Source organism: Pseudoliparis swirei, chromosome 8, assembly GCF_029220125.1.
Source record: "Pseudoliparis swirei isolate HS2019 ecotype Mariana Trench chromosome 8, NWPU_hadal_v1, whole genome shotgun sequence".
Lineage (NCBI taxonomy): Eukaryota > Metazoa > Chordata > Actinopteri > Perciformes > Liparidae > Pseudoliparis > Pseudoliparis swirei.
Window position 1 is genome coordinate 1,525,997 of NC_079395.1, and position 12,724 is coordinate 1,538,720.

The 12,724-nt window shown below is 48.7% G+C and overlaps 1 protein-coding gene across 4 annotated transcripts in view; it reads right to left on the reverse strand.

The window, feature by feature from the left end:
• Window positions 1-10,959, reverse strand: part of LOC130198232 (uncharacterized) — a 61,649-nt gene extending 50,690 nt beyond the window's left edge. For 2 of the 4 annotated variants that reach the window (XM_056421376.1, XM_056421378.1), the window contains exons 1-2: window positions 10,517-10,959; window positions 9,612-9,791 (exon numbers count right to left, since the gene is read on the reverse strand). In XM_056421376.1, the coding sequence (XP_056277351.1) occupies window positions 9,612-9,791; window positions 10,517-10,727 (391 nt within the window). In that variant the 5' untranslated portion in view covers window positions 10,728-10,959. The remainder of the gene's footprint in view (window positions 1-9,611; window positions 9,792-10,516) is intronic. The other 2 variants (XM_056421377.1, XM_056421379.1) reach the window with 2 other exon arrangements.
• Between the last annotated feature and the right edge of the window lie 1,765 nt (window positions 10,960-12,724).

Consider the following 12,724-nt stretch of genomic DNA (forward strand, 5'->3'; position numbering starts at 1 on the left):
CCCTGTTGTCTACATCTTTTCCCACAATCATCACAACTGAATGGTTTCTCTCCTGTGGACTCTCATGTGTTTCTTCAGATCTCCCTGTCGTTTAAATCTTTTCCCACAATCATCACAACTGAATGGTTTCTCTCCTGTGTACTCTCATGTGTTCCTTCAGACTTCCCTGTTGTGTAAATCTTTTCCCACAATCATCACAACTGAATGGTTTCTCTCCTGTGTGGACTCTCATGTGTTTCTTCAGATGTCCCTGTTGTGTACATCTTTTTCCACAAACATCACAACTGAAGGGTTTATCTCCTGTGTGGACTCTCATGTGTCTCTTCAGATTTCCCTGGTGTGTAAATCTTTTCCCATAATCATCATACCTTAATGCTTTCTCTCTAATGAGCTCTTTTGATCGTGATTCATTGGATTTGTTGCCAGTGTTACATCCCACATGACTTACAAGAGCTTCCTTATATTTCAGGGCATGTGCAGCAGACTCAGGTGCCCTGGGCTCCTTCCAGACATTGTCCCCATCTTCACTTTCAGGTCCAGAATCTGACAAAGCTTCTTGCCAATCACCATAACTGACCTCAGTCTCAGAAGAATCTGAAGCCTCTTCATCATCAGCATTTGGATGTGAATGACGATGTGGATTTAGGTTCCTGTCTGGTCCTGATCCCCCACAGTCCTCTCCATCAGTTTCTGTTTGTATTGTCGTAGCTGAGCTGCAGGCGGGAGGCTCCGCCTCTTTGTTTTTCTCCGTCTGGCTTTGATGAAGCCGTGAGGTCTGAGGTTCGTCATCTTCACTCTTCACAGTAACAGCAGTGGATAAGAACTTGGTGATATCGGCCTCCTCCAGCACAATGAGCTGATCTCCCTCTAGACGGGTCCAGAGATCCTGCAGCTCCTCTTTTATGAGGAGGGGCTCTGGCTCCTCTTTTATGAGGAGGGGCTCTGGCTCCTCCTGGTCCTGGTCCTCAGGGGGGACATCTGGTGTAATCCAAACCAGCTGCTGGACATCTGCAGGGAGTACATTATGAACAACGGTGACTTCAGACTGATATCAATTTTCATAACTGACGAAATGTGTATTTGTTGCTCTTCATGTACAAACACAGAAATACAAAACAATAACATTTGTAAGCAGCGGGCCCTATTTCTCGTACGTGGCTCAACAAAGTCGATCAAATGCCCTATTTTCCCGCTTAATTTAGCGAGATGATTGACATCAGGCTCTCTCTGCGTCTCAAAGGCTGATCCGCCCTCAAACTGTCTCGTTAATTCTAACCAGACGTCAGTCCTCAGGATGATTGCCCGTCCGACATCAAAAGGGCGTCGATCACAGAAACATTGATTTTATAACGGCACAAAGTCAAATAAACTCAAAGGAAGAAATAACCACTATTTCTGCTCTATACTTGTGAAATCACACAAACGTGGAAACATCAAACTACTCAACGCGTTTGGTGTGAACATAAGTGTTAAATATATCGCTAATTTTATGCCTCGTCACCCCATCATATAACCATCTCTACTCTTCCAGAACAAGTAGATAATATAAATGTGTGCAAACATGTATGTGGAGATGATCATACAGAACAGGAGTTTGAATATAGATAGATAGATAGATAGATATATACTTTATTAATCCCCAAGGGGAAATTTGTCGAGTCAGTAGCAGCAACACACAAGAATAAAAAAAAAAAAAAAAAAATAAAAAAAAATAAAAAAAAAACCAAAACACAAAATATAAGAAGGGTTAGGGTGATCTGGCAAGAGGTGAACTGTTGTAGAGCCTCATAGCCGTCGGCAGGAATGTTCTCCTGTATCTCTCCTTGTGGCAGCGGAGCGTGAGGAGACGTCTGGAGAAAGTACTCCTCTGTCCCTGTAGGAGGTGGTGGAGAGGGTGGTCCGGGTTGTCCAATATGGACACCAGTTTCTTCAACGTCCTCCTCTCCACCACCTGTTCCAGGTGCTCCAGCTGGCAGCCGATGATGGAGCCAGCCTTCCTAACCAGTTTGTTAAGACGGCTGGTGTCACGGCTCGATGCTGCTCCCCAGCAGACAATGGCAAAGTGCAGCACACTGGCCACAACCGACTGGTAGAACAACTCCAACATCTTGCTGCACACGTTGAAGGATCAAGCTTTCTCAGGAAAGAGTCGACTCATCCCTTCTTGTACACAGCGTTGATGTTGGCCTTCCAGTTCAGTCGGCTGTCGATGGAGGCCCAGGTACTTGCTCCTCCACCATGTCCACGTCCACTCCCAGGACACTCAGAGGTGTAGGAGCTGTCGCCTTCCTCCTGAAGTCCACCACCATCTCTCTGGTCTTGGCCACGTTCAGCCGCAGGTGGTTCTCATCGGCCCACTTTACAAAGTCACTCACCACCCTGTACTCCTCCTCCCGTCCATCCTAATACACCCGACCACTGCAGAATCATCAGACTTCTGCAGATGGCATGACTCCGTGTTGTACTGGAAGTCACTGGTGTACAGGGTGAAGAGGAAGGAGACAGAACAGTTCCTGTGGGGCTCCAACATCACTGACCACCGTTCCAGACAGCACACGGCCCATTCTGACAAACTGTGGTCTGCCTGTGAGGTAGTCAGTGATCCAGGAGATGGTGGGCGTCACTGCCCACTGCCTCAGCAGCTTCACTCAGCAGCAGCAGCGGCTGGATGGTGTTAAATGCACTGGAGAAGTCAAAGAAAGTGACTCTCACAGAGACATCATCGGTTCCATCCAGGTGCGACTGAGCTCGTTGCAGCAGGTAGATGATGGCGTCCACTCCCACATGAGGCTGGTAAGCAAATTGCAGAGGGTCCAACGATGATTTCACCTGCGGCGGAGGTGGGCCAAGACCAGCCTCTCCAGCACCTTCATCACATGGGAGGTGAGGGCCCGGTCGTCGTTGAGGCCAGATGGTGCTGACTTCTTTGGGACAGGGACCAGGGACTTCCCCAGCCTCAGGCTGAGGTTGAAGAGGCGCTGCAGGACACCAGACAGCTGGGTGGCGCAGGTCTTTAGGGCCCTGGGGCTGATGCCATCAGGACCTTCAGCCTGCGCTGGTGTAGTTTCTCCAGCTGTCTTCTCACCTGGTCAGTCGTCACAGAGAGGAGAGAGGGGAGGGGAGCCCATTGTTATTGAGGGCTCTGGATGTGCAGCTCAGCAGGGGGACAGAGGGGAGGAGGTGTTTGGGAGGTGTGATGTGTGGAGGAGGCGGGAGGGCTGTGAACTGAACCTATTGAAAAACAGTTCAGCTCGTTGGCCCTCTCCAGGAGCCTGAGCTGTCCCTCCCACCTTGAAGCCAGTTATCTGCTTCATGCCAGACCACACCTCCTTGTGTTGTTCAGCTGGAGTTTGGCCTCCAGCTTCCTCCTGTAGGAGTCCTTGCCCTCCCTGAGCTTCACCTTTAGGTTGCGCTGGGCTTTCTCAGCTCATCCCTGTCTCCAGACCTGAAAGCAGCTTTCTTCATGTTAAGAAGCGCCTTCAGGTCCCTGGTGATCCAGGGCTTGTTGTTGGGAAGCAGCACAGTCCGTGATGGGATGGTGGTGTGTTCACAGAACTTGATGTATTCCGTGATGCAGTCGGTCATACTGTTGATGTCCTCCCGTCTGCGGTCCCACAGCACATCCCAGTCCGTTGACTCAAGCAGTCCTGTAGGCGTCGTTAGCCTCCAGAGACCACCTCCTCACAGTCCTGGTGGTCACCGGCAGCCTCTTCACCAGAGGAACATACCTGGGTGTCAGTCAACGGACCAGGTCATGATCAGACCTGCCGAGGCGAAGGGCAGTGGCGCTGTATGCATCCTTAGTATTAGCATACAGCAAGTCCAGAGTTTTATTGTTCCTTGTTGGGCAGTCTATGTATTGATGGAAGGTTGGCAGAGCTTTTTCCAATGTGGTGTGGTTAAAGTCACCAGTGATAGCCATGAATGCTCCAGGCTGATGATTCAGCAGAGCAGACACAGTGGAGTGGATGGTGTCCACAGCTTCCTCAGCGTCAGCTGATGGCGGCATACCACGACAACCAAAATGGCGGACGTGAACTCTCTCGGCAAATAATACGGGCGCATCCCCGGCCAACAGTTCAATGTTCGGCTACAGAAGCGCTCCTTCACGCACACATGGTCCGGATGGCACCACCGTTCATTCATAAACAGCGATCCGCCCCCTCTTCTTACCGCTCTGTGTAGCGTCTCTGTCAGCCCGAACAGTCCTGAAGCCGGGCAAAGACGCTGTGATCCGGATAGTCGCGTGTAGCCACGTCTCAGTGAAACACAAGAGACTGCTCTCACGGAAGACCCTCGGTCATTACCAGCGCCGAGCTCATCCGTCTTATTCGCCAAAGACCTCACGTTCCCGTTATGATCGACGGTACCGAGGGTTTGTATCTCCTCGTTTAGCCCTCCGGACGCCAGATCTGCAGCCGCGAGCCCTTCTCCGTAGCTCCAGCGGATCACAGGTCTGTCTCCAGGCAGAAGCTTCGCCTGCACAGCGATCAGCTGAGCGCGAGTAGACGACGGTCCCAGTCATTGTTATGCTGCGGCTCACCGATACTCACGACAAAGTGAACAAAAGCCACAGTAGAATTATCGAAAAAAGTAGTTATGGTCCAGTGTCCGACCGTAACTAAGACAAACGTGAAAGAAAAAGAAAGAGAGGAAAAGTCCAAAAAAAAGACAATAAGGTAAAAGCAAAACGCCACTACTGAAACAAGCAGCCGTTGGCACAGCGCTTCCTCCTCAATATGTGTGTGAATGTGTGTATGAATGTGTGTGTGTGAATATGTGTGTGAATGTGTGTGTGAATGTGTGTCTGGGCCAGGGATCGTAATGAACACATCCAGAAGTTTAAGCGCTAAATAAACTTTATGAACAGCTCGGCATACAGCGGCTTTCCTGATGTTCTGCATCACCGACACTAGACCACACTGGACCACACTATATTACTTTACATGTCATTGAGCAGACGCTTTTATCCAAAGCGACTTACAATGAGTGCATCAACCAAGAGTACAAACTCAGAACAACAAGAACCCAGAAAGTAAAATGTTTTCAAGAAAGTCGAAGTACAAAAGTACCAGAAGTAAGAGCCACTGAAGTGCTAATCTGTGTTTTAATCCAGATATAATCGGAAAAGATGTGTTTTTAGTTTCTGGCAGAAGCTGTAGAGACTTCCTGCTGTCCTGATGTCAGTGGGGAGCTCGTTCCACCAATCAGGAGCCAGGACAGCAAACAGTCTGGATGTAGAGTGATGAGCTCGAGGTGCAGGAGTCACAAGTCGGTTGGCTGTTGCCGAGCGGAGCGAACGTGATGAGGTGTACGGTGTGACCACATCCAGGATGTAGACGGGGCCCGATCCGTTCAGAGCACGGTACGCCAGAACCAATGTTTTGAAGCGGTTGCGGGCAGCCACCGGTAACCATGAAGAGAGGGGGAACGAGAGGATCAGTTGGGTGTCATCAGCATGGCTATGGTAGGAGAAGCCAATGACAGAGCCGAGAGAATGAGTGTACAGAGAGAAGAGGAGGGGACCCAGGACGGAGCCTTGAGGAACCCCAGTAGTGAGAGGACAAGGATCAGACACAGATCCTCTCCAAGGTACCCGGTAAGTGTGGTCGTTGAGGTAGGAAGAGAAGAGGGAGAGTGCAGAGCCTGAGATACCAGGACCTGAAGGGAAGAGATCAGGATCTGGTGGTTCACGGTGTCAAATGCTGCAGAAAGGTCTAGAAGGATAAGGACAGAGGAGAGAGAGGCTGCTCTAGCAGAGTGAAGGATAAGGACAGAGGAGAGAGAGGCTGCTCTAGCAGAGTGAAGGATAAGGACAGAGGAGAGAGGCTGCTCTAGCAGAGTGAAGGATAAGGACAGAGGAGAGAGAGGCTGCTCTAGCAGAGTGAAGGATAAGGACAGAGGAGAGAGGCTGCTCTAGCAGAGTGAAGGATAAGGACAGAGGAGAGAGAGGCTGCTCTAGCAGAGTGAAGGATAAGGACAGAGGAGAGAGAGGCTGCTCTAGCAGAGTGAAGGATAAGGACAGAGGAGAGAGAGGCTGCTCTAGCAGAGTGAAGGATAAGGACAGAGGAGAGAGAGGCTGCTCTAGCACAGTGAAGGATAAGGACAGAGGAGAGAGAGGCTGCTCTAGCAGAGTGAAGGATAAGGACAGAGGAGAGAGGCTGCTCTAGCAGAGTGAAGGATAAGGACAGAGGAGAGAGAGGCTGCTCTAGCAGAGTGAAGGATAAGGACAGAGAGAGAGGATGCTCTAGCAGAGTGAAGGATAAGGACAGAGGAGAGAGGCTGCTCTAGCAGAGTGAAGGATAAGGACAGAGGAGAGAGAGGCTGCTCTAGCAGAGTGAAGGATAAGGACAGAGGAGAGAGGCTGCTCTAGCAGAGTGAAGGATAAGGACAGAGGAGAGAGGCTGCTCTAGCAGAGTGAAGGATAAGGTCAGAGGAGAGAGGCTGCTCTAGCAGAGTGAAGGATAAGGACAGAGGAGAGAGGCTGCTCTAGCAGAGTGAAGGATAAGGACAGAGGAGAGAGGCTGCTCTAGCAGAGTGAAGGATAAGGACAGAGGAGAGAGAGGGTGCTCTAGCAGAGTGAAGGATAAGGACAGAGGAGAGAGAGGCTGCTCTAGCAGAGTGAAGGATAAGGACAGAGGAGAGAGGCTGCTCTAGCAGAGTGAAGGATAAGGACAGAGGAGAGAGGCTGCTCTCGAGTGAAGGATAAGGACAGAGGACAGAGAGGCTGCTCTAGCAGAGTGAAGGATAAGGACAGAGGAGAGAGGCTGCTCTAGCAGAGTGAAGGATAAGGACAGAGGAGAGAGAGGCTGCTCTGCAGAGAGGATAAGGACAGAGGAGAGAGAGGCTGCTCTAGCAGAGTGAAGGATAAGGACAGAGGAGAGAGAGGCTGCTCTCGCAGAGTGAAGGATAAGGACAGAGGAGAGAGAGGCTGCTCTAGCAGAGTGAAGGATAAGGACAGAGGAGAGAGAGGCTGCTCTAGCAGAGTGAAGCTGCTCAGACAGCAAGGAGGCCAGTCTCTGTTGAGTGGCCTTGAATCCAGACTGCTGAGGGTCAAGAAGGTCGTTGCCGTGGAGACAGGAGGACACTTGGTTGAAGATAGCTCGCTCCAGAGTTTTGGAGAGAAAGGGAGGAAGAGAGACCGGTCTGTAGTTGCTGACTTCAGACGGGTCGAGGTGGTTTCTTCAGGAGAGGGTTGACTCTCACCTCCTTCAGAGAGTTGGGGAAACAGCCAGTTGAGAGGGAGCTGTTAATAAGATGGGTGAGAAAGGTCAGAAGGTCAGGAGCAACAGCCTGGAGGATGTGAGACGGGACGGGGTCAAGGGGGCAGGTGGTCGGTCGAGCGGAGGTCACCAAGCTAAGAACTTGATTAGGAGACAAGGGGGTGAAGGAGGAAAGAGAGGGGGATGAAGAAGAAGTGGGTGGAGTGATAGAAGATGGGTTAGTAAAGGAGGAGCGTATGTCGTCTTCTCGTTTGTAAAGTAGTCACAAAGTGGCAGAAGGGTGGAAGGAGGAGGGGGACAGGGGGGTCAAGGAGGTTGGAGAAGATAGAGACGAGTTCTTTGGGGTGAGAGAAAGAAGACCGAATGTTGGTGAGGAAGAAAGAGCTTTTGGCTGCAGAGACAGAGAAGGAGGAGAGGAGAGATTGAGAGGAGAGCAGGTCGTCAGCTTGATTAGATTATCGCCATTTCCTTTCCGTCGCTCGCCATGTGGCTCGAGATCAGAGTCAGACGACCACGGAGAGGAGAGGAGAGGGAACCGGTCGAGTCTTAAGCGGACAAAGAGAATCGAGAGGAGAGACAGAGTAGAGAATAAATAAATCATAACAACTTGAAAGACGTAATTCCTCCTTTCTAATGTATCTGGCTCTGCATCCGTGGCGTGAACCCTTCTCGAAACCTATTTGCCATGGCGACGGCAAAAAAAAAGGAGAAAAGTTGACAGTGAGGGCCGCCGCGTTCAGGAGCGGTGGGAATTACTAGTGTTTCCCCTACCATGAGAACAGGGTGGGGGTCCGTCCCACTGACATGTTCTCTATAGCGCCAGATTACAACATAAGTAATGTCAGGTTGATTTATTCAACTAAACGGTCGTCTGTTATTGATCGTATCGACACAGCGGCATGTCATTTCTGTCTCTACGTGGTGGCGTTCACACTTCTCCTGTCTCTCGGTATCGCGGAGCTCCGCTCCTTCGCTGAACAGACAGGTGCGCACATACAGGTGACGCTGCTACCAGCCGGGCAGAGCGTCAATATGTCGCGGGAACAGCAAACCGACACCTCTGCGTTCCCACGGTGGTGAAGACACGTCGTCTCAGAGTCGCTCTCTGCTCCGGGTTCAAGAGCAGAGACCAGGTGGGGCGCCAGGGGAAATGCAGATTATTTTATTTCAAGACCTTGTTTGAGAACTTCACATATTACAAACGACACGGACATGAAACTAAGTCATTCATAAATAAAGAGCGAAATGACTGTCGCCGACTTTCGTGTAAATGTGTCGTTACGACGTTAACCGGTTACGCTGCGCGACAGACGAGATTCTTGGCGACTTGCCAGGTGTTACCTCTCAGCGTTACAGCTGTTGCCCTTCAAAACAAGAGCTCAACATTGAGCTTTATGGAGAGTGGCCATCTCAAGCCTGCAACCCCGTTTTAAAAAGAGGTGTAGTGGAAAGCCCATTTTATCACACATAGAAAAAAACGTAATGACAGACATATCTGCACTTGTTTTGTTTTTCAAAGGTTGCGCGTTATTGTTATTTTGAAAAGATATGCAGTGTCACTAACACTCAGTAAACTCTTTATGCCCAAATATTTGATCTTATTTTGTTTCATTTTTCACAGGTTGCACTTTATTGATATTATCTTGAAAAGGTATTCAGTGCAAAACAGGTTAATTGCAACGTTATGTAACTCATAGAAATGTAAGGTATTCTATATACAGCTTTTTCATTGTTATCTGACTGAATGAAAGGCAGACTTGGTTATATTATATGTAACTTTTGTGGTTTAAAAAATGTCTAAAGGAACTATTAGCCCCCGGGCATCTGTACTTTATCACAATTGGCCCTAGTTGCAAAAAGTTTGGACACCCCTGCTTTAAAACAATGAACATTACTATAAAACAATGAACATTACTGTAAAACAATGTACATTTCTATAAAACAATGTACATTACTATAAAACAATGTACATTATTATAAAACAATGTACATTACTATAAAACAATGCACCACACTGTAACGTATTTCCACAACTGGATGTCTGAAGTCATAATTCAGCCACCGACCTTCTCTCGTTCTCTCCTTTCCAGCGGGAGGATTTATTCTCTGATCACGTGTCAAACAGAAGCTCATGTGATGCATCACAGAGTCCTTCTCAGGCAGCACAGGTCAGAACCCAAAACCACTCTGCTCTCCCAGAACAAGTCCGGCTCTTCCAGCACCCACATCCCGTGACGTGGTCCTGACCTCGGATCTGCTCGTGCTCCTTCCTCACAGGAGGCCCTCCTCCCTCTCATTTATTATTATTTACTCGACACATCTCCTCGCCGTGTCGACTAAAACCCGGAACACGAGCACGAAGACGGGATAATAATGAAAAGCACAAACCTGATCTGTGCAGCTGAACTCGAGGGTTGAACACGGCCTCCAGGAGTTTGTGTCGTCGCTCATTTCCCCTCAAACGAGAAACTTCCTCCTCATAATCTGCTGTGAATCTGTCAATCAGCCCCAGAGTGCGTTCAGAAGCCGCCTGGAGTCTCTGCTTCACCAACAGTCTCAGCATTTCTCCTGGAGACGGACACAGAAGGTCACAGTCCAACAGTCAGATAGTGACCTCCTAACGTCGCTTCCTAACCACTTCTCCTTGACCTCTGGGGAACACATCACGGGGTCAAGGAGAGATCATGAGGTGTTAGGAAAATGTTGTTTTGGTTTATATGCAGATTATAATCTGATCCCAATAGATTATGAAACACCACAACTCAGTGTGACCTAGAAGTGACTTGATGGTGTTTTAAGTTGTAATGTTGATTCATGATGATAATCAGAAACAACTCAGACTAAAGGACCAGCTGCACTCAATGCAGTTTAACCCTTTCACCACAGCTTCTGGAGCTGAAGTCACATCAAAGACTGAGGCTGCAGAACACCTGAGAGATCAGACACTCTGACCGCTTTACGACACTCTGACCGCTTTACGACGCTTTATAGAACTTTCACCACTTTATATTAACACACACACTATTGCAAACAATTAGATCCGTTAGATGCTCGTAACACACACACGGTTATTAACAGACTAAAACATCTCCGTGAGGTCCTGGAGGTTTGACTAGAGGACCGTCGGGTGTGTAAAGTTCCTCCCTGGTGAAGCTGGTCGGAGGAGAGCTGGAGACGAACCATGTTCACCAAAAGTCTCGCTGACTACAACCAACGAGCTGGAAACGGACTAAATGTGACGTAAAGCCGTAAAACGAGCATGAAGACCGGGACCAGGAAGAAGAAGCACCGACCTGATCTGTGTCGCTCATGTTCTCTAAAACGAGAAACGTCCTCCTCATAATCTGAGATTAATCTGTCAATCAGCCCCAACGTGTCTCCAGAAGCCGCGTGGACTTGCTGCTTCACCAACAGTCTCAGCATTTCTCCCGGAGACACGGAGACCGACACCGGAGGCTCGTGGGAGAGGAGAAGGTCCGCAGAGTCCGTCTCCGAACCACGCATGCGCGGTTAGATGTGGTCCGACTGGCCCTGACGTCATGATCACGTTGGGCACCGATAATCTCACGAGAGCGAGGCGCTTGCTGTTGCTTCTCCACGGACTGCCTGGCCCAGTGCATGATGGGAGATCCCAACGAGGTCTGTAAACTACAAGTTGCCTACAGAATGAACTAACAGGAAGTGAGTGACTTCCTGTGTTTTCTTGACAGGCAGCTGGAGACCCTCCCACGTGATGACGCTGTTTTAAAACTCATATTGGAATTATATTTAGGTTATTTGCAAATAGTTATTAAAATAAACATTTAGCATTTTGGATATTTTCTCAAATATAAAGCAATCCAAAAAAAGCCAAATAAGATCAGATAAAACATTATATCATAATAATATAATATATCATTATACAATATATATTATATATTAATAAATTCAAATATGTATTATATTAATAATGAAGCGCCCTGATTCTCTATCTTTAAAAGAAAGAGAAATAATAATCACTGGCCTGTATATATATATATATAACACAATACAAAGAGAAATGATGTGTGAACATAAGATTATTACAAACATTATCTATCCAACTGTTATTCTGAACCTTAGGGTTTTAATAGAGGGGTCTTACCACCGATGGCCGCTAGAGGGCAGTGTAGCCTCACGGTGGGCCGGTCTCAGATTGATATTCACACAGATCGTCTTTTTCTCACCTCACAGACCTATTCCTTCACAATCATCTGCTCTAGCTCTTTGGTTGCCCAAGGCGAGATTGGGTTGGGTTGTGTGCCCCCCCCTCCCCCCCCCACACACACACACACACACTTTCTTTTTTATTATTTTAAATAATTTATTACACACTCAAAGTTAGGATTAAATTAACTCCATAAACTGTGCAAAACACTCTTAAGCACATGTAAGGACATTTAAGCAAATCATGACCCTCTATACCAGGGGTCCCCAAACTTTTTCCTGTGAGGGCCACATGACGTTTGCCTTGTCTGATGGAGGGCCAGCCGGGGGGGGGGGGTGCTAGTGAGAAGTGAGAGTGTGCTCACCTGTGCGCGCGCATCACTCACGCTCTTTTAATGTAGTATCGATACTAAAAATATGGGGGGGGGGGAATTACATTGTGGCGGGTGGAGATTTCACCCTGTTATAATAGTAGGGATAACACTGGAGTTGATAAGCGTGTCTTCTTGTCTGATCAATACGCAACTCTGAGGTGCGCGAATGGACCGAGAGGCCAGCTGCTGATTACTCACTCAACAGCCCGACTTGCACGGGCAGACGGTGCGCGCACAGCGCGCAACATTTTTTTTTGAGAGCACCGAAGACTCATTTTGACCCAGGAAAAATCCTGGATGCGCGCGCCACTCGCTGTGAGCGCATGCGCGTGCAGACAGCATTTAACGGAGCGAAGCAGCGCGTGCGCTCTGATCGCTCTTTTAATGAAGTATCGATTCTAAAAATATGCTAAATCACATCGTTTTTAACGTACGGGTACTTTGTTAGTATCGCTACACCAGGGCTCTGAAGTTTTGAAGACAGGCAAGCGTGAGATTTCCATCAGCACCCGATCCAGCTGACCGTTGCGCGCGCCGGCATCGAGCCGAAAAGAGTTGTTGACCGGGGGGACGGGGGGGGGTGCTAGTGACTAGTGGACATCTGAACGCTGATTGGCCGAGACGCGACACGTCCCATCAAAGATGTTCTATTGCGAAGAGCAACACTCCACATTTTCTCCGCGTCTCACTGCAATCTCAACGGCAGCGGGCCAGGTGAAAAAAATAATAAATCGGAACGCGTCTCTGGTATTGTTCAGGGGGCCGGTCCAAATGGGGAGGCGGGCCGGATCCGGCCCGCGGGCCGTAGTTTGGGGACCACTGCTCTATACCCTCTACAAACAAAAGTGCTTTTATGGATACGGTACGTACCAATACAACATTAAAACATTGAAGTTCTTAGTACTTATATCCCCATCTCAAATAATAGAAGATGAACTGTTG